Source organism: Danio aesculapii, chromosome 8 (assembly GCF_903798145.1).
Source record: "Danio aesculapii chromosome 8, fDanAes4.1, whole genome shotgun sequence".
Classification (NCBI taxonomy): domain Eukaryota; kingdom Metazoa; phylum Chordata; class Actinopteri; order Cypriniformes; family Danionidae; genus Danio; species Danio aesculapii.
This window is the reverse complement of record NC_079442.1, coordinates 3,249,786-3,270,849: the sequence shown is the minus strand read 5'-3', so window position 1 is coordinate 3,270,849 and position 21,064 is coordinate 3,249,786. Positions and strand designations below refer to the sequence as shown.

The window sequence follows — 21,064 nt, the reverse complement described above, 5'->3', positions numbered from 1 at the left end:
TATAATACAAATAATAACCTCAAATCAAAAAAAGTTGGGACAGTGTGGAAAACGCAAATAAAAAGAGAAAGTAATGATTTAGAATATTACTTTGTGTTTCATTGCACCTGATATGAACACAAAACTTCATTTCATTTGTAAATATACATCCTTTCGTGTCATTCAGACCTGCAACACATTGAAAAAAAGTTGGGACAGGAGCAGTTTAGGGCAGGTAATCAGGTAAATTGGTGAAATAACGATGTGATTTGAAACAGGTGATGTCAACAGGTGACTGTAATTATGATTTGGTACAAAAAAATCTAGTTCTTTAGGAGCAAAGATGGGCCTACCTGTGGTGTTACTTCATTGACAAATGCCATAAGCGCAGTATTACAAGTCGAGATCGCATTCATGTAATACGAGCATGTGAATCTCTGTGCTCGAGCGCCGATTTCCTCTGATCGTGCTCAAAACTTCTTGCGCGCCCTCAAATATACGCTGCTCAAGTTCAGATCTTCTTGTGCGCTCTCAAATAAACGTTGCTGAAGTGCGATTTAGTGCGTTTATGTAACGAGTATGTCTTCAACGTTTATTAGATTTGCTTGGAATATTTATGAATGTCTCCAATAGACCTACAGAGCGGCATTAATGCGTCCTGAAGTAAAGTGAAACGGTTATAAACTCCAGCAAATTAAAGTCATTGTAAGCAGAGCCACAGACCTTTATGTATAAATAAAATATAATTATGGAAACTGTGTTCATCTTAACCAAAAGCTACGCCATGTTTGCTGGCCTCAAGCATCTGTCAGTCAGTCAGTCAGCATGTCACCTTAAAGGGTTAAACAAAAAACGCACAGCACTAACACGGTTACAGAAAAGTTAGCGCTGTTATAATCACTTACCTTTTAATATGTTTTGGTGCGATTATAACCCACTATTTTAAAAAAAACGACTGAATGTTTTGAATGAGAAGCTGTAATATAGCCGTGGCGGGATGAATTTTGGTGTGGCGCCCCGCTATGGAAGAATAAATGGAGCGGAAACCTTGCTAGAGATATTGAAATGTTAAAAAACAAAAATCATGAAGATCACATTAAATAATGTTTGTTGTAATGTCTGCAATGAAATACAAGTCAATATAATTAATCCAAAAAAACAAACAAAAAAGGGGTAACTCAAATATTTGGTCGGTGCTCTTTGGGTAAGGGATTCATCAAAACAACAACAGGAATCAGTCCAAGGCACTCGAAAAATGTGAAAAATTTAAAAAGCCTTTATTCACATAGCTATATCCTAAAAAAACCTATGCGTTTCGGCCCAGTGTAACCCTGATGAAGGCACAAGTCAAAGAAAATTCAGAAATCACTTCTTTCTTGATTTGCGTTTTCCATACTGTCCCAACTTTCTGATTTGGGGTTGTGCAAACTCAGCATTGTATATCTTGCGATGTGACTATTGCAAATGATTACATTGGATACCGATGCTAAACTATAGACCGTGTTTGCTCTTACCCCTCGTGGCCCACTGATCGTTTGAAGAGGGAAACCCAAACACACAACAGCAGTCAAGTACTCCATTAGAGACACCTGGGTGCAAAAACAGGCATCTGTGAATTAATCCGTTTACAGCCAATCACAGACAACTAATCAAAGAATTAATTATTTGATTTAATAAATGCTAGACTTACATGACAAGCCATCAATGACCCTACATTCCAGCCCACCAAGATGATCGGTTTGTGAGGGAAGTGACTGTGAACCTAGAGCAAATAAACAAAATACACTTTGAAAAAAAATACGTCATCACAAAGATATACAGTTGAAGTCAGAATAATTAGCCCTCCTGAATAATTTTCCCCAATTTCTGTTTAACGAAAAAGATTAAACACATTTCTAAACATAATAGTTTTAATAACTCATCTCAAATAACTGATTTATTTTATCTTTGTCATGATGACAGTAAATAATATTTGACTAAATATTCTTCAAGATACTAGTATTTAGCTTAAAGTGACATTTAAAGGCTTAATTATATTAATTAGGTTAAAGTTAGGGTAATTAGGCAAGTCATTCTCATTATTCATGCAAATCATCATTGTTCTGCAGACAAACGAAAAACAAATATGGCTTAAAGGGGCTAATAATATTGCCCTTAAAATGGTTTTAAAAAGATTAAAAACTGCTTTTATTCTGGCCGAAATAAAACAAATAAGACTTTCTCCAGAAGAAAAAATATTATAGGAAATACTGTGAAAACCTGTATCTGTTCAACATCATTTGGGAAAAATTTAAAAGGAAAAAAATAAATAAATTTAGACTTCGACTGTGTTTATTTTATTATAATTAATGTATTATTTAAAACAAATAATTTTGTCTTTTTACAAGAAATATATATATATATATATTTGGTAGAAACTCATTTAAAATATTCAATAATATAGGAGTCTATTTTTAATCACTAAATCACAAACATATGTAACATTTAGATGTACAAGAACAGCTTTACAAGCATATATAAGATCAACTAACAAATAAAAAATAAATACATTTCATTTAATAGAATCAATCATAATTTAACAACAGAACAACAACATTGCTAATACTGTTTCTCTTAATGTCTTTAATAGTATATAATTTAATGTCTCTTAGGGCGTACTCACACTAGGCTATCCGAACTGTTCCTGTGTGCGTTTGATCCCCATTAGCCGCATTTCCACTATCGGGCCAGTGCGAGCCAGGGCTTTAATCGGGCCAGGCCGGGCCAATAGCCCGGGAGGTTGAGAAATGAGGCCGAAATCATGTCGCGTTTCCACTGTCGGGCTAGTTGCTCGCAGCGCGTCATGCAAACACCGCCCCCAGAACGTCCCCCGAATCAAACGTCACACAACCCGTCACACAACGAACAAAAAACTCAAATTGTAACCACAAAAACAACCTGGCATCACTACGAGAGCTGGAAGATGGAGAACACCGAAGCGATTGCTTTTTTACTGTTTGTGGTTTGTTGGTGTAAGGCCAGACAGCGATCCCTGGATAAGGACATTCGAGTTCGGCGGCATTTACTTCGAACACAGATTTTGGCTGCAAGGCTAGCGCGATAGCAAAACAAATGTAAGGAAAGAAAGCATCTTATCTCCTCTTTACCTGACAGGAAAACTCCGCCTTTGTACGTAACCCCGCCCCGAAGCCCCAGTTGGCCCTCCTTGGCCCAAGGTATTCGGCGGGGCGAAAAAGGCCGGACGCTGGCCCCAAGGAAGCCCCGCTTTGGCCCGATTACGCCCCGAAAGTGATAGTGGAAACGCGACTGGCCTTGGCTCGCCCTGGCTCGCTCGCTTTAGGCGCGATAGTGGAAACGCGGCTATTGATCCCCGCTCGTTTCGATTTAGTTGGCCTCAGGCACAGTACACTTGTAGTGTGAGTGCAAATCGCACCTGAGCGCGAACCTGAAGACCCGACATCACTTTTAAGTGACTGTTTTATATGAATTTATTAATCATTCTTACTTTTAATGAACGTGAACGGTCATCGTTTATTAAAGATGCAAACCCCTCGCTGCATTTTCAGCTAACCTCCTAATACGTACATCACGAGGACTGTTATGATCATTTAGGAGCGTCATAAGTGGTGGATCTGTTCAGTAAAATATTTGACTGTGTCACTGCATCCCAAACGACTAAACATAACACAAAATGATATAACTAAAGCAATGTCCACTGTGCTGAGCGAGAGCGCTTCTCTCTGTTAGACTAAAGTCGCATCATCGGTGACGTAAGCGTGCTCCGGATTGGAAGGTAAAATGCAGTGTGAGTGTAGGCGGTCAGGGGGTGTGAGGTTGGGGCACAAGCGCACTTCGGCACGGTTCAAGGCAACCGTACTTAGTGTGAGCACACCCTTAACGTGCTTTCAAACATTAAATTAGAGCTTTTATTTCAACTTACAGCTTCTCTTTTTTGAAATACCGCAGATATGCAAATATTTATTAATATTAATATTTATGAATTAATATTTATGAATGTTTCTGTAAAGCATGTTGTTTTGTACCTCGATGACTTTTCCTCTGACTGTGCCGATCATGTGCTCCAAACACTGCGTGATTCCAACATTGGCTCCGCTGCCCACATGAACATTAATGGGAATGACCTGAGTCACCAAAACAAGACAAAAATATTTCTGAACCCTTGACTTTAAAGCAAAAGATGACTAAATTAAGTAATATATGTATTTATTTTATTCAAAATGTGTTAACCCTTCTATAATGTTCATTTGTTATGTTTGTGGCCTGTTTTTGGCCCCACTGACTTCCATTATGACAATATTCTTCATTGCAAAGCCATGACACCATATAATCATGCATTCTTGATTGTTGCTGGTTTTCCCTGCTGAGAAGAGGTTATATTTGGAATTTTTACTGTTGATCATCAGTAGGCTGCATTAACCCTTTAGATAGGCCTGTGCAACAATGTTTCTGGCTTTTATATGGAGTTCTGTGGAGTAAAACAGCAGATTATAGTGTGTGTGTGCAGAAATACACTTACTGTGTTTACTATGTTCTGTGAGCTAAGCTGCTTATTTTGATTTTCTTAGACATATCAAGGTCAGTGTGCAAAGGTTTCTCAATCACTCGCGCGCGCACGCACGCACACACACAATGTATAAAAGCCAGAAACTAAGCTTTTTTTTTTTTTTTGCACTGAACTGATGATCAACAGTAAAAATTACAAAGTGTACCTCTTCCTAACAAGGAAAACCTGCAATAATATTATATGGTGTCATGCAATCAAAAAAATGTCATTATAATGAAAGCCAAGGGGCAAAAACAGCCCCGAATATAATGAAAGGGGGGTCAATTTACCCAGAGTGTATAGTTGTGTGAAAAATTTCAAAGCATTTTCTGAAAATATGTGTCAAAGTAAGATTTATCAGCACAAATCATTCCATTTGATGAAACACAGAGAAAGTTATGGCCAAAATATGCCTCAAAATCACTCCAGAGTGGATGAAAACATCTCCCAACAGCACACAAGGGTTAATCTCACAGAAGTCAAGCCAAATTAAAAAAATCATTAGTGAGATTAATCAATTAAAAGTGTTTCGCTTATGATACTGCATACCTTCCCAAGACAGGACAGCTGAGATTGCCAGAATCTCATTCGGCGGGACGTAGGAAAGGCAGGGTTGGTTGGCCCTGATGGAGCTATCAGGATCAGGGGGGATCCAGGAAGTTTACTCTGAAAATGCAAACATAAGAGAAAAGATGAAGTACATTAGAGGTGCCTTTTAGTTCAGTTGCATTTACATTGAATGAACTCTGATCAATTCTATGAATGTTGGGGGTGACCAGTGTCGTACTAGGCATGGGCCGGTATAAGATTCTGATGGTATGATAACCTTGGACAAAAATATCACGGTTTCACAGTATTGTTCTCACTCCTCTAAAATATATTCTTTTTAAATGTCTGGGTAAAAAACAACACCTTTTCCCCCCTTTGAACAAAATAGATTTCCTTTTTTGAAAGATTTAAAGGGCACATAGTTTACCTCTTTTTTATGATTTAATATTAATATTCTGGTCCTTCTGAGTGTGCCAGTTTAGGTTCAGTTTAAAACACAATTCAGATTTTTTATTATAATGTGTTAAAAAGTGTCATGTTGGGGGCGTGTCCATAGCTCACTGATTTAGGGGCGTGTTGCTTCACATGTAGCGTAGTTTCGGCTTCCCGTTCAACGTAACAAGGGGGCGGGGCCATGAGCTCACCCGCTCTGTGTTTGCAACACAGACAGGCAGATTGAAAGGAGGATGAGAGGATCAGCATTCAGTCATACATGTACGACTCGGACACAGACCAAGCAGAGAGTACAAAATCATTTGTGTCTTTGTATAGTTTTACAGCCAACTGTGTGCTAGTTTCAAGTGCCGAGCTTGTACACCGAGACTAATAACCACGCACACTGAATTAACTTTGACCGAGGCACCGGATGCGCCGCTCGAAGCTGCGACACGGCACACCAGACACTCTCTGTGGCGCGGCAGAGACATGAAGTGTCCCGAATCGTCGCGCCACACATTTTAGAATTCTAAACATAGGTTTCTGCAGCGGTCCGCGGCGCCCAGCCGTCGACTTGAGTGTACCCTGATAGAAACCGATGTTTAGAATTCTAAAACGCATGCTAGTTAAGATCACAGGGAGCTTCTGGGATCGCGAGAAATGCAAACAGCTGAAGTATAAGGTAGACTCAATGAGAAGTACACATGTTTGCAAACCTACCTAAAGATACAACCAATAATTCCGATTAGAGCGATAATGTGGAGAATATTGATCTTGTGTTGAGCCCAATGAGCCTTGCATCTAAAAATAGAGCAAGGGTGTTCCTTTAGTGATATCGCTTCGACTCACGCTGAAAATGGCGGACGTGAATCAACAAACTGAGGATATGATGACGCGTCTGTCAATCAATATTGGTGGGCGGGGCGACCGCTCTCCTACGTAAAGTTGCGGTCGATCTGAAAACCGCTCCAATTGGTCCACCGTTTTTTATGTTGTTAAATTAAAAAAAAAAAGCACTGGGTGTGCTTATTTCACCCCAATATGACGCTCTATACACCATACATGCACATATGTCTGTCCAAACAGCTTGAAATGTAGATTTTTTACCATAGGTGCCCTTTAAAATATTTTGAAGCAGTAAACATGTCAGGCTACATAATGAAAATAAATCATCGACTTCAGCTGTCTTCAATAGTTTAATAAACAGAGATTATTTTGCAATTTAAAATGGCATCTTTGGATATCTTTTCCGCTGGAGATGCTAACACATACCTTAGAAACGATATTACAGAAAATTTTGGCGGCTTTGAAACCCTGACTTTTCCAAACCGTGGTATACCTTGAAAATGGTTATCATCCCATACCTAGTCGTTACCCATACAAACTGATAGATGTAAACTAAATGACTCTTTTATGATAGGTGTGACTAGGTCTGTCACAGCAATCAATATATGGACTTATCACACAACACATGGACATGACCTCAATCATTTTTAGTGATGCAATATTTTTTTTTGCCCATACATAAACAGTTCTAGCAACATTTTAGCTGATTTCCCAACATCTCTATCGGAGGTGTCAGTGTCAGTATGGTTAAAAAACACTATAGTATTGACAATATATTACTATAGTATTTTTCATGTGGGTGTCTCACGACTGACAATAGATCTAGTAGCAGATATCACAGCCTCCGTTCCTCATTACCTTGCATTTTTATTATATTGCTATTGTTTATTCAGGATATGTATTTACACATTCTGATTCCAATGCTTCATTATTAAAATGACTATGATTAAATGAAATATGCTTCAGATTAAATGTGTTCGTTTGGAAAAGTGTACTTGCGTTGTGACATTATATACGTAGCATTAAATAGCCTTAAAATGACAATAATATAGTTTATCACAATATATTTTGGTGCAGTATATCATAAAACAAAAAATAGATATTGTGACAGGCCTAGGTGTGACCCTTTCACGATCTTAATTGGTATAAACAAAACAACAGCCGAAACATCTGACGGTGGGCCTCAAAATAGCTGGGATCCCATGTTAAGAGACTGTGGGCACACTATACCTACACACAGTTCTGTCCAAACAGCTTACAAAAGTTGATTCTGCATAATAGGTGCCCAAAATTACCAGGTGTAAGCAGCCCCATGACAAGAGCACACATAAATAAGCCACCACAATATAGTCTAATACAGGCATGGGCAAACTTGATCCGCGAGGGCCGGTGTCCCTGCAGAGTTTTGCTCCAACACTAATCAAACACACCTGAACACCCTAATTAGTGTCTTCAAGATCACTAGAAAGCTACAAGCAGGTGTGTTTGATTAGGGTTGGAGCAAAACTATGCAGGGACACCGGCCCTCCAGGATCGAGTTTGCCCATCCCTGGTCTAATACGTACTGGTTTGTTGTGTGAGAGCACACCCACTGCAGGGTCCCACGGGCGTTTGAGGAGCAGAGAAAGAGCCTCGGCGCCTGCAGCTCCTGTTTTTACAGAAGACGACAGCAGCATCCTGTCTATCAGAGATGGCACCTGAAGATAAATATGGAAATATTATAAGACAAGAACAGAGTCTGGGTATAGCAGGGTATATACAGGAATCAGAAAGAGAATCCAATACCTTTTAAGCCTTCTTTTAAATAAAACAAATAAGACTAATCAGGCAAGTCATTGTATAACAGTGGTTTGTTCTGTAGACCAGTGTTTCCCAACCCTGTTCCTGGAGGCACACCAACAGTACATACTTTGGATGTCTCCCTTTTCTGACCCATTAACTTCAGGTGTTGGAGTCTCTTCTGATGTTATGATTAGGTGATTCAGGTGTGTTTGATTAGGGAGAGGTTGAAAATGTGTACTGTTGGTGTGCCTTCAGGAACAGGGTTGGGAAACACTGCTGTAGACAATCGAAAACAAATATTGCTAAAGGGGGCTAATAATATTGTCCTTAAAATAGTTTTTAAAAAATTAAAAACTGTTTTTATTCTAGCCGAAATAAAACAAAAAAGACTTTCTCCAGAAGAAAAAATATTATAGGAAATACTGTGAAAAATTCCTGAATCTGTTCAACATCATTTGGAAAATACTTTTAAAAAAAAAACAGAAATTCACAGGAGAATAAATTTGACTTCAGCTGTAGTTTGACAGTAAATCCCCTCACCTTGCTCTTGAGTGTCTGCAGCACGTCAAGGTAAGCCGCCAACATAGCAAGGCTCAAAGACTCCAGAAGTGTGTTATGAAGCCAGTGTGTGAGCTTCATGTCCCAGCTGACACTGGCCAGGGCATGGCGGACCTTGCGAGCACATTTATCCACAGCTATTCTGCGCAAGACTGGTTCATTAGAGGCCTGTGGAGATCAGAGACGCAGTGAGGTAAAGCAGGACCTACAAACGTTCACAGAATTGCATTAACAGTCAACAATCACGGGTTTTGATCGCAATCAAACAGAATTTCAGTTATTAAGCTTATTCTTTATTAGATCAAAGGTAGCCAAGTTAAACATGGACATTGAAATGATCATGAACTAAATACTAGCTTTTAAATGGGTATTTGTGATTAGGCCTGTCACAATAATCAATATATTGACTTATCATGCAATACTTGCCATTGCCATTGAAATATACATTTACAAATTCCCAAATAATGTTGAAGCCATTTTACAATGACGTTTACATTCTTCCTCATCAGTGTCAAAGTTTATAATTGGAAATTCACCTAATAGCACATTTAAAAAGTTGAGTCCAACGTGGATACTGTCATTTACTCTCTTAAACGTACTTTACTCCCATCTTAAATGTAAAAAAAAAATCTGAAAGCAAGCAAGCATTTGTATAGTATAGTTTTTTCTGTTAAATATATAATCTTTTTTAAATAGGTAACTATTATCAGCTATTTAGTACAAATTATTATGAACAATTTCAAATGGTTAAGCACTTTATCCACCTCCAACTATTCCGTTATATGTTATACGCAGCGGATGCACTTCTAGCTGCAACCCAGTACTGGGAAACACCCAAAATCATACAGTACGGCCAATTTAGTTTATTAAATTCCCCTATAGCGCATGTGTTTGGACTGTGGGGGAAACCGGAGCACCCGGAGGAAACTCACGCCAACAGGGGGAGAACATGCAAGATCAACACAGAAATGCCAACTGGCCCAGCTGGGTCTCGAACCAGCGACCTTCTTGCAGCGACCCCCTGAGCCACCATGCCACCTACCTTGTAAACACTTGATTAAAATTCCAGCATTTTCAAGGATTACCAGCACCCGTAAGAACCCTGTACTTCAAGAATTCATATGGATTTGATTGATTATGAAAACTCACACCATCGTTGGCCAGTCTGCCGAGTCGTTCTGCCTGCAGGGCTTTCAATACTTTATTAAAGAGCTTGTTCTGAGCCAACGACCAGCCGGTCCTAAAGCGCAACAGAATAAAACAAGAGTCATTTACCAAAAGCTCAAAGTATTTTCAACACAAACCCCTCCATTTGAATAAAGAACAGCAGTATTAATGAAAACAAGTAATGACTAGTGGCCCATTTCCACTGAGTGGTACAGTTCGGTACAGATTGGTATGCTTTTTTGTTCATTTCCACTGACAAAAAGTACCAAAAAGCAAACCGTATCCTTTTTTGGGTACCCTTTCCAAAGGGTACCAGCACAACAGAACAATATCAAGGTTGGAGCTTCATGCGCAGGTAACAAAATTGGTCTACAGAGAATCGTCACTAGCAGGTGCAACAAGTCAGGAGAATGAAAACAAAGGAAGCTCCATTTTTAAATATACAGCAGAGTCATTACATCATAATAATACATATAATAATGAGCCACGGTTGACCCGAGCTCAAACAAAGCTTGTCGTCATCTTGTAACAAACAGCCACATGCCAAGAAGTAGAACAGAATCTGCCGTGTGTCCTATTCAGGGTTCCCACTCTTTCATGAACACCAAACTCAGGGACTTTTTTAAATCACTAATAATATTAAATCGAGCACACCGCCAGCATATATCGCGCCAGTGTTGGGCAAACTACTTGAAAAATGTAGTGAGCTAAGTTATTAGCTACTCTACTTAAAATGTAGCTTAACTACACTAAAAGCTACACCCTGGGAAATGTAGCAAGCTAAGCTAAAAGCTACTTTGCAAAAGTGGCTAAGCTACATTTAAGCTATTTTTGCAATTTTCACTTTTAAATCGAAGCAACTTAAATTATCCTAGTGATCACTAAAACTGTCAATGAATCATATGAGGCAGAATAGTTCAGTTATTTACTGTAAACAATATTGTACCAAGCAGAAAAAAAACTATAGTATATAACAGCAAAAACAAAAAATCCAATAAAAGCAGGTGTTACGCATTAAAAATACTAATACTATAGTAATGTATAGTAAAGGGAAATATTTACGAATAAGCATTAAATTACACTAACTTACATATTGTAGTATCATTAATATCTATCATGAAATAATAGTAATTACCATAGTATACTTAGCCTTTACTACAGTTAACTATACATACCAGAGCGAGAGGTGGCAGTAACGCACCAAAAAGTTTGTTGTCAACCATCGGAAAACAGGTAGAAGAAGAAATCGTCATTCTCGCCATCATATGGATTTACCTTCATCAGCTAGACACCGGCCTAACCGCTCCGTGAATGTTGGTGCTGTCACTTATTGATCTGCGATCGGTAAATCTAGCTTGTGTGGATGCTACTGCGCTACTTAACTAAAAAAACTGCTTCACTACTGAAAAGCTATTGGATTTATAAAGTAGCGATGCTACCGCCACGCTACTGAGCAATGTAGGTAAGCTACTGCCCAACACTGTATAGCACCCTGAAAGTCCTGTATACTATTTACATTAAAACGTCATAATGAAGGTTTTAAATGGGTCTTTTTCAAAAATGTTGACCGTTTTAAAGTCACATTTAAAGAACTTGAATACAATTGGCTAGTTAGCAAGTTATATCTCTGTACTTTAATAATAAATCTACATAAAATGCTGCGCTTCCCACCTCCTTTATTCAGCCGCAATGACTTCTGAAGCAAGTTTTGCGCTCAAGTCTGCATCGGTGCATCCTCAATATCAAGTACACGTCCGAGAACTTTCACGCGTCCGCCGTTCTTGAGTTTTAGAACTGAACTTTGGCGGTTGATGACGTTACACAAGATTGCTGAAGAACGCATATTGAAAAACAGCCTATGTGTGGAAAGCACTGCGTACCGAACTGAACCATACCACTCAGTGGAAACGAGGCATAGGAGAGCTATGGTGAAACAGGAGCAGTGGTTTTTCTCACTTGTTGATGTGTTCTTCCCAATCATCGGGAGGCGGTGGTCCATCAGCGACGGTCCGGGCGAACAGAACATGCCGGTCACACTCGTTCATCACACTACGGGCCTTTTGATTGTCATAGAGAGGCATTGGAGTTGGTGTAACCGTCTCCACGTCAATGGACATATCCGAATCACTGTAGGATAACATCACAACTGTTATATATCCACAAAACAAATTATTACAAGGACAGAACTGTATACAGTTGGGGAAATAAGTATTGAACACGTCATGCTTCTTCCTGGGAATAATATTTCTAAAGGAGAAGTGAACCAGATTTTGGTAAAAACCCAAACATAAAAATAAAACAAAGAAAATCTGAGAAAATCTGACATTTCAAGTGTCAAAATCTTGCTGGTTCTGATGGGTCTCGTCTATCAAATCTGAGCTTTAATTGAATTCTCTATTGGGTTCAGGTCAGGTGACTGGTTGGGCCATTCTAGTGGCTTGATTTTCTTTCTCTGAAAGCATTTGAGAGTTACCTTGGCTGTGTTTTGGATCACTGTCTTTAGGGCTGCACAATATATAGTTTCAGCATCAATATCGCAATATGCACATAAGCAATAGTCACATTGTATGATCTGCAATGTTAGGATGATATTATATATTAACATGAGCCACAGTTGCAAAGGGTAACCATAATAAAGTAAAAATGTATCATTTGCCAGTGTTTTTAAGGCCTGTGATGATTTCAGGAGAATTTAAAGCATTCAGAAACAGGAAATTTTTATAGTTTATAACTTTAATGAAGGTTAAATTTACAGAATTATTAATATCATCAAGACTATACAGAGCTGCTTTACGTGTCATTATTCCATTTCTGGAGCAGAAAACTATTGAGACTCCTATGAAAACTGTAAAGCACTGTTTATTTCATGTATATCTTTGATCTGATATTTTTATAAATGATTAAAATTTGTTTACATTTTTTTGTTTTTACGTTTTATGCAAATGATAATCAAACTAAATGAATGAATTGTTTCCAAATAGAGCTATTAAAGTCATCTGGTACAATGGTAATTAAATCGTATTATAGTTTGCAGAAAATCAAAATATCGCTATGTCAGATGGTTCCAATATCATGTAGCCCTAATTGTATTACTGAAATGTCCACCCTGGTTTCATCTTCATCCTCCTGCTAATGTAGACGTTGGACTGAAGCAGCTGATATTCATTTACACAAAGGAACAGCAGAAGGATGCTGAAGAACTACTGAGAGATTTCAGCTGCTGTCTGGACCTTCACTGCCTTTCTGCACCTTCCTTCCTTCATGTGTTCAATACTCTTTCCCTGCGTCATATCATTTTATTACACAGAACTTCATTTGTAAACTAATTAGTTAATTTTCTTAACGTAAATGGCTTTCATCCAAGTTCAGGGGATAAAACAGAATTTGTGGAGCACGAAAATAATAATGTTTAATAAAATAATGATTAAATAATACAAAACAAACAAAGTCACTTCAGAACTTTGAAGTTACTTTTGTTTAAAGTGATCTGACCACAAGCAGACACGGTGTATTTTTATTAGCGGACGCCTTTTTACAGTAATGTAAAATATAAGCCTATCCAAAAACCTAGAAAGGGTTTCACTATTTTGGTGAAAACTTAATTTTTTTCATTGTAATGATGACATCTGCATAAAATTGCTTGGATCAGGGGTGCCCAAACTCGGTCCTGGAGGGCCGGTGTCCTACTGATTTTACCTCCAACTTGCTTTAACACTCCTGCCAGGAAGTTTCTAGTATATCTAGTATGAGCTTCATTATCTGGTTCAGAATCAGAATCAGAATCAGAAACTAATAAACCCTATTGTATTTTCATCATTACATAGAGGATTCATTATGAATTACAGAATATATATATACATTTTTTGCTTTGTGATTGTTTAATTCTTGTTTAATTCTTGTGTCTGAATACTGTTAGACTGTTAGACTGTTAGTGCGTTTGAATAGGGTTGGAGCTAAACACTCCAGGACACCGGCCCTCCAGGACCGAGTTTGGACACCCCTGGCTTGGATGTTGACACCAGCTGTAAAACATGACGAATGTAGACGAATAGCTAGGTTTTTCTTCTAGGATACTTCACTCACCCAGACGTTTCCGGCTGCCGTCGAGGGGTGACGAACAGCATGCGGGTGGGCCGGGCACTGCTGGCATCTGGGTGGGCGTTCCAGGGTTTGGCATAGCTGTGGTCCAGAAAAACAAGGTCCAACTCTCGCTCGTGAACCGAGAGCTGGAAGAGCAGGGAGGTCCCCATTCTCCGGGCTGACGTCTGGAAGTCTCGCTCTCCTCCCGGACGGAACATGATGCTTTAGCCCCACGCTTCCCACAAAAACAAAAGAGACGCTTGCACCGTAAACATGAACCCTAGAATGAAACAATCTGTTAATATTAAGCATACTGTTTAAAAGATATTGGAAAAATTTTATATTGCGATATTTTTTTTCTACGATATGAATACAGTAACACTACACAGTATACCAAGATGGTTTAAATAGCTTTATTTACTGTTTTTTTGGAAGTTTAACAGTATTCAGACACAAGAATTGAACAATCACAAAGCAAAAAATGTATATATATATTCTGTAATTCATAATGAATCCTCTATGTAATGATGAAATTACAATAGGGTATATTAGTTTAGAATAGTTTAACGTAAACAGCAAACAAAATAAGCATTTCTCCAAATGATTTAAATGGCAAGTGTGTTAATGAGTAATAAATAAATGTACTTACAACAGAACAAACATTTAATGAAATGTACATTATCCTAAAATACACATTTTAAAGTATCAATATAATAATGTCTCAAAGACTTTGTTAAATGTTCTTTTACACTTAAAAGAGACCGTCTATACAAGTACACTTCTTCACAATTATATCACTTTCTGGTAAAATATACTACAACTACAGGTAAAGACTAAAGTAAGATGTTTGCTTGATATCAATGCTGTTTAACTTGTTTGTGCTGTGTAATTATTTACAGCACTATACTATAGTATTTACTATAGTACATTTCCTAGGGGAACATACCTTTAATCCTCACTAACGTGTGGTAACCCACACAAGCTGTTGTTTCGATTAAAATGCCGCAATGTTTTGTAAAGCATAAAGATATATAGCTTTAGAGTTGATTTTAGAGTTGGGTTTGTTTTAAAGGCGTTAAACTGTCATTATTTCAGTTACAGGCTGACGCGTGCGCACGAGTAGAAACGTGAACGCGGGAGTGGCGCGTGTGAGAACCATATCAGTCATATTCAAACCAGATTACATAATTTGAGTTTTTAACTAAATATTCTACCCCAAAAATCGCGTGTAATGTTATTGTTTGACTTAGCCAGAAACGTTTTGGCTTCGTCATTAAGATACAGACAGGCTCTTAGCTCTGAAGCTAAATCAACAATACTCACCGCCCGCTCTCAATCTCATTTCACATCATTTTAATCCAAAGAATGATCTCCTGAATAATATCGAAAGCCTTGAGTTTGCGAGACGAGAAAATAATAAACTCCAGCTGAAATTCTCCACCGTAATGGCCGACTGTCTTTTGTTTTTCAGCCGCGCCACAGCGGCTAGACTAAAAATCCGGAGTGGAGTAAGTATTGCGGAGCTGGTGGGCTCTGCGGAAAACCCGGACTGGAGTTAAAAAGTGATAGCTTATACAAAGAAATCTGTCGTCATTTAGTCACCCTTTACTTATTTCAAACCATTAATAGAGTATTATTTCAAACCTTTCTGTTTATCTGTTTAAAATTACCATTTATTAGGTTTTCTGCATGGAATATCAGTTACAGCATTGATTTTATAATTATCCTTCCATGTTGTTGTTAACACTACCCCAGATAAACACTTCCCGCCCTCAACAACTGAATATATTATTATTCACTCGGAATATAAATGCATTTTTTGTCAAGATTTTAATCCACTTTTTCCCACATGTTTAATGTAACTAATTTAAATGTAATGTTCAGTATAATTATTAACAGAACAAGTTGGTAATGAACACTTTAAAGTCAGCAAAGCTGCTAAAATTATGCAAAGTAAAACTTGTGGCTCTTTGCATTTTAAGTGGTTTAAATGTGGCCCCCTTTGCCTCTGAACTTGAATACCCCATTCTAGAATGCATTTAGGAAATAATGTTTTATCAGTTTAAGTCACAAAGTGAATCAATAAGTGAAGTGGTTCAACACACTGAACCACTACAGTAAAGTTGTTCATTTGAGGGGTTTTAAGTAAAGTTGTTAATTTGAGGGGTTTTTTTTGCATTGTTTTTATTTTTGGGGGGGCCCCAAAAGAATTCGTCCCACACAAAGGGGCCCTCGGCTTAAAGATTGGAAACCCCTGATTTAGCCTACCCATTTCACCTGTACTGCATGTCTTTGGACTGTGAGGGAAACTGGAACACCCGGAGGAAACCCACGCGAATGCAGGAAGATCATGCAAACTCCACGCAGAAATGCCAACTGACCCAGCCGAGGCTCGAACCAGCGACCTTCCCGCTGTGAGGTGACAGCACTACCTATTGCGCCTCTGCATCACCACCTAACTGTAAAGTAATGTCAAGGAATTCAAGAGTACGCTTAAAACAATTAAAAATTTTGAATCGTTTTTACTGGACTCCGAGTAGGCTTTTCAGGCTTGGGTTGAAGGATTCTGCTGAATGCTGGAGATGTGAAAGCAAAGAAGGAGACTTGATGCATGCCCGGTGGTCCTGTTCTAAAACACAGGAATTCTGGGTTAAAGTGCGTAATTACATTCAGGATGTTCCTGAAGGCTGCTTTTCGTTTTGTCCTAGCATATATGTACTGGAAGACCCGTTCGTGTTGGGATCTGGTGTGAAGATGCCTGTGTGGATTCAAATAAGTATTAAGATTGAGCATGGTGTTCAGCAGGTTCACCGTCATTTCAAGAATGGGTTACAGAACTGGGGAAGGTGGCAGCATATGAAAAAATGACATATAGATTACTAGATAAATTGAGATCAGAGAAGATGGGGAAATTATTTGGCGTTTTTGGAGAATAAATAAGGTCACTGTGGTGAGACTCACAGTAAAAGTGTAATTATCTTATTGAATTATTTATGTATTATTATTATTGTATTTATGTAATGTTTTTATATTTTTATTTATTTATTACTATTATTATGTTCTATATGTGTGTATTTTTATTATTATTTTTTATTTATTGAGTCTTATTTATCTGTATTTACTGTATTCATGATAGCAACATCTAATGACAGCCACTGCCGCTGTTGGGGAGGGGAGGGAAAAGGAGGTGTTAAAAGGAGGTAAAAATCTGTAAACAGATTGTACTGTTAAATCATTGAAGAAAATAAACAAATTGAATCATAAAAAATAAAGAAATGACACACAAGACTGCCAAACACAAACAATTCGTGCCCAAAATTTGATTTAATGTAGCTAAATCGTGGCCACTGACACATTTGTTGGATGCTTTTTAGCTCAAAATGCAATATGGCTGATGTGCCGTTGGTTTGGGTTGATTTGAGATGGCTTGCAGTAGGGTTTAAGCATAAACGTTTCCTTGTGGGTTGTCCTGAAATCTTGTTTGCCATGCACAGGCTTGATATGGCTCTCTTTAACCTAAAATAAATCAGTACAAGGTGAAAATCAGCTGTAAAGATGCACTCAGCCAATAAAAATGTGGTTACATCACACAAAAAGGCCTATATTTGCATAATCCATGCTATTTAAAGGGGACCTATTATGCAAAAATCACTTTTATAAGGGGTTTAAACACATTTGTGCGGTAAGAGTGTGTGAATATAAGCAGCTTCTAATGTTAAAATGTATTAATTTATTTATTTTTAATCACACTTGATTAAAACAGTCTGCAGAAACACTTTGATTGACATTCTCCCGTTGCACGTGTCATCAGAGGGGAAAGCCCCGCCCACTAGTGACTATCTCTCCCTCATTACCATAGGACGTTAGTCCTGTTTTAAATCTGCCACTATGCTGACACACAGGCATCTGTTGCTCCCCCCTCTTTTAAAAAGAGCACAATCTCATTTGAATTTAGAGCGACAGTCACCAAAACAGCATAAATAGTATCAAATCCTGAAAGGGGATGTTTCAAAGAGTTATAAAACATTATTAGTGTGGTATTATGAGCTGAAACTTCACATACACACTCTAGGCACATCAGATACTTATTTTACATCTGGTAAAAAGGGGCATACTGGGTCACCCAATAGACACTTTTGATATGTATTGACTAGTAATGACAAGCTTTCAGACAAAACAAACTAAACTAATGTATAAAAAGGAAAGCAGAGACATTTGATAAGTGCATGTTTACCTTGTGAAGTTGACTTGGGCTCAGTCCCTGTCTTCTGGCAATCAGGGTCACAAAATCTTTCTGCACAGTTGTCAGCATCCGATCGGGCTCTAAAACAAACAAGCGGATTATATTTAGATATTATTAGATATTATATAAAAAGTTAAACGATCTATGTTTTAAATATGCTTTTTCAACTCTTATCTAAGCTTGCCCAGTTTACCATTAACTCGGTGGGGATCTAAACGTATATGAATTGCGTTCCTATGTTGAACGCAAAAGTAGATATTCTGAAGAATGTTGGGGGGGAGAAAAGCAGCCATTGACAAAAGCAACAAAAAACCAATGGATGTCAATATCTATGTTTCCATACACCTATTTTCATGTGCATTTTGGATATGTGCATAAAAAATGGTTGATAGAAAGATAAGACGCGCATACGTTTTGAAAATGTGCATAACAAACATATGCGCATAACTGAGTAGCATAAATTTTATATTTAATAAGAAAAAATGCGCATAACCTACGATGGAAACAGTTTTACCAAATAATTTCCAGTATGTACATTAAAATAGTCATGTGTATTTGTTATTAGATATCATGTAATGATGAGAATGAACTATCCCCCTTTAATTATTGTGCTGTGCTATTCTTTCACAATTAAAACACTTTCCATAACAATATCTGTATCGTTATTGTCCTTTGCATGCAGGTCATTTTGAGTCACTGTTCAGGGGTCAGTATTACAAAAGTACCTTGCTCATACAGCACATAACTCGGCGGGTAGATGGGTGGCTTGGGACGGATCACTTCTTTAGCAAGATACTGCTCCTGCGATGTTGTGCCGAAGAATTCTTTTGCCAGATCAGGCCTCCCAAATTGAACACAGCTCAAATTCCTGATGCTGGATCCATCCACATACACTGGGAGCTGAGTGCGGTTTATCTGATGAAGCAGATACTTGTCAGTTAAAGCAATTCCAGCATTATGGATGTGACATTTGCAGGAAAAACCCAAAACATCAATTCACAGAGAAAGTATTGACCTTATTCTTAGTATTGACTTAGCAGAAATTCTGTGAATTAAACTGCCCCAATCTAAAAGAAACAATGCTAATCAAAAGGAGAAGAGTCAGTCCACTATAAAACAAAAATGACTGATTTTATTAGATATTTTTGCATTTATGAGGAAAAAGCTTGGTTATAGATGTGATGTCTATCCGTCTCTCCGTTATTCAAACAAACGGTATGTTTATTACTTTATCTAGATACGTTGATTCACAAAAAATAGCCTAATGTAAAATATAAAAGCTAAACATCAGTAGGCCATTTGTGTTGGGTACACCTTGCGGTATTGTGGATGAGTTGTCTGCAAGTGTCTTATTCATTTGAACGGCTCATGCATTCGTTAGCAAGAACTTTGGTGCAGATAATGCACTGTGGCTGGGTCAGGGACTCTTTGCTTCGAGAAAATGGAATAAAACCACAGTTCAGGTAACTATCTTGGTATTTCCTGCATTTCGTGTTTCCATTATTGCTAGCGCTGTGACCTGAAATGTTTGGAGCTTCCTCGCCTGAGTCCAATATGCTTGGGTCATTCCTGATAGCTGCTGAAGGCGAATCAGTGAGTGTTTTTTGTGGAGGACGAATTACAAATGTGTCCATTTTTTGGTCAGCCAGGGGATAAAATGAACTAAGACAACATGATCGTTCTCATAATTGTCGACTACTAAAAAATGATTGATTTTAAAAATATAACGCGACCCCTGACAGAGCTTGCTGAGGCCCCCTTGTGAGCCAGGATGCCCCTGTTGGGAACCGCTTCTGTAAAATACAAGCCTACACAAAAACCTAACAAGAGTTTCACTATTGTAGTAAAAACTTGCATGGAAACTTGCATGGAATTGCTATCTACTAGTGAGGATTAGCTGCATCAGGTCATATCTACAGTACCTCTGGGAAGAAAAGCTGGTTTGTTGTTGACAATTTCTCCTCAGGCTTTTCTCTCTTGAAAACAAAGCTGAGATTTCGGTTTATATTCACCAGCTGAACAGGACCTGTCAAAAACAAGCAAAAAAATCTGAAATGTTAGTAAAGACACTGATTTGATGGTTATTTCATTCATATTGTGTTTGTTTTCTGTGGCGTTGGACATTTATTATTTAAAATGGCGCCATCTGCTGGCTCAGACTGAGCTCTGTATGACGCTTTAAATCACAGGTGTCAAACTCAGTTCATGGAGAGCCGCAGCTCTGCCCTGTTTAGTTCCAACCCTAATTAAACACACCTGATCGAACTAATTAAGTCCTTCAGGCTTATTTGAAACCTACAGGTAAAGCTGCGATCACACGAGAGTTTGAGCAAGCAGGATTAAACAAGATGACATTCAAAAAAGCAAGCGATTGCTCCATGTTTTAATTTTCTGTCCAGAGAAGTCATGTTTTGATCTTCGAATGGTCTCACGCAGTGAGCTAGCGTTTCAGGTCTGACGCATTCGCGTGTGTATGAATGGAAGTCTATGGGAGGAAAGTGCAGTGTGACCGCAGCTTTAGTGTGTTGAAGCAGGGTTGAAACTAAACTGTGCAGGGCTGCGGCCCTCCAGGAACTGAGTTTAACACTAATGCTTTAAGTAAAACAAGCAAAGGTCATTATTTTCTTTATTGAGTTTACTAAAATAGGTTAACATGCTTTAAAGTTATTTTCTTTATTTCTTAATAATCTGCCAATGGCTAAGCAAATAGTACGAATATTTTGCTTACCCCATATGCTGTTTATTTTGCTTGTTTTAAGGAAAAACTCACTGAATTTTGACTTATTATTATTTCTGAAAACAACCCAATAATTTGTACTTGTCCAGAAAATGTTTCTTGACTCAACAATTTTTCGATTTTT

The 21,064-nt window shown here is 38.1% G+C and overlaps 2 protein-coding genes across 7 annotated transcripts in view; both read right to left on the bottom strand.

The window, feature by feature from the left end:
• The window catches only part of kansl3 (KAT8 regulatory NSL complex subunit 3), a 48,766-nt gene extending 33,300 nt beyond the window's left edge, over positions 1 to 15,466 (bottom strand). For 3 of the 5 annotated variants that reach the window (XM_056463023.1, XM_056463022.1, XM_056463021.1), the window contains exons 1-10: positions 15,284 to 15,466; positions 13,964 to 14,240; positions 11,837 to 12,007; positions 9,863 to 9,953; positions 8,696 to 8,881; positions 7,939 to 8,070; positions 5,093 to 5,209; positions 4,023 to 4,121; positions 1,670 to 1,741; positions 1,494 to 1,568 (exon numbers count right to left, since the gene is read on the bottom strand). In XM_056463023.1, coding sequence (XP_056318998.1) covers positions 1,494 to 1,568; positions 1,670 to 1,741; positions 4,023 to 4,121; positions 5,093 to 5,209; positions 7,939 to 8,070; positions 8,696 to 8,881; positions 9,863 to 9,953; positions 11,837 to 12,007; positions 13,964 to 14,178 — 1,158 coding nt within the window. In that variant the 5' untranslated portion in view covers positions 14,179 to 14,240; positions 15,284 to 15,466. The remainder of the gene's footprint in view (positions 1 to 1,493; positions 1,569 to 1,669; positions 1,742 to 4,022; positions 4,122 to 5,092; positions 5,210 to 7,938; positions 8,071 to 8,695; positions 8,882 to 9,862; positions 9,954 to 11,836; positions 12,008 to 13,963; positions 14,241 to 15,283) is intronic. The other 2 variants (XM_056463024.1, XM_056463025.1) reach the window with 2 other exon arrangements.
• Positions 15,467 to 17,065: 1,599 nt separating this feature from the next.
• Positions 17,066 to 21,064, bottom strand: part of si:ch211-198o12.4 (uncharacterized protein LOC555550 homolog) — an 8,457-nt gene continuing 4,458 nt past the window's right edge. For both annotated transcript variants that reach the window (XM_056464408.1, XM_056464409.1), the window contains exons 5-8: positions 20,126 to 20,229; positions 18,929 to 19,118; positions 18,195 to 18,283; positions 17,066 to 17,476 (exon numbers count right to left, since the gene is read on the bottom strand). In XM_056464408.1, the coding sequence (XP_056320383.1) occupies positions 17,336 to 17,476; positions 18,195 to 18,283; positions 18,929 to 19,118; positions 20,126 to 20,229 (524 nt within the window). In that variant the 3' untranslated portion in view covers positions 17,066 to 17,335. The remainder of the gene's footprint in view (positions 17,477 to 18,194; positions 18,284 to 18,928; positions 19,119 to 20,125; positions 20,230 to 21,064) is intronic.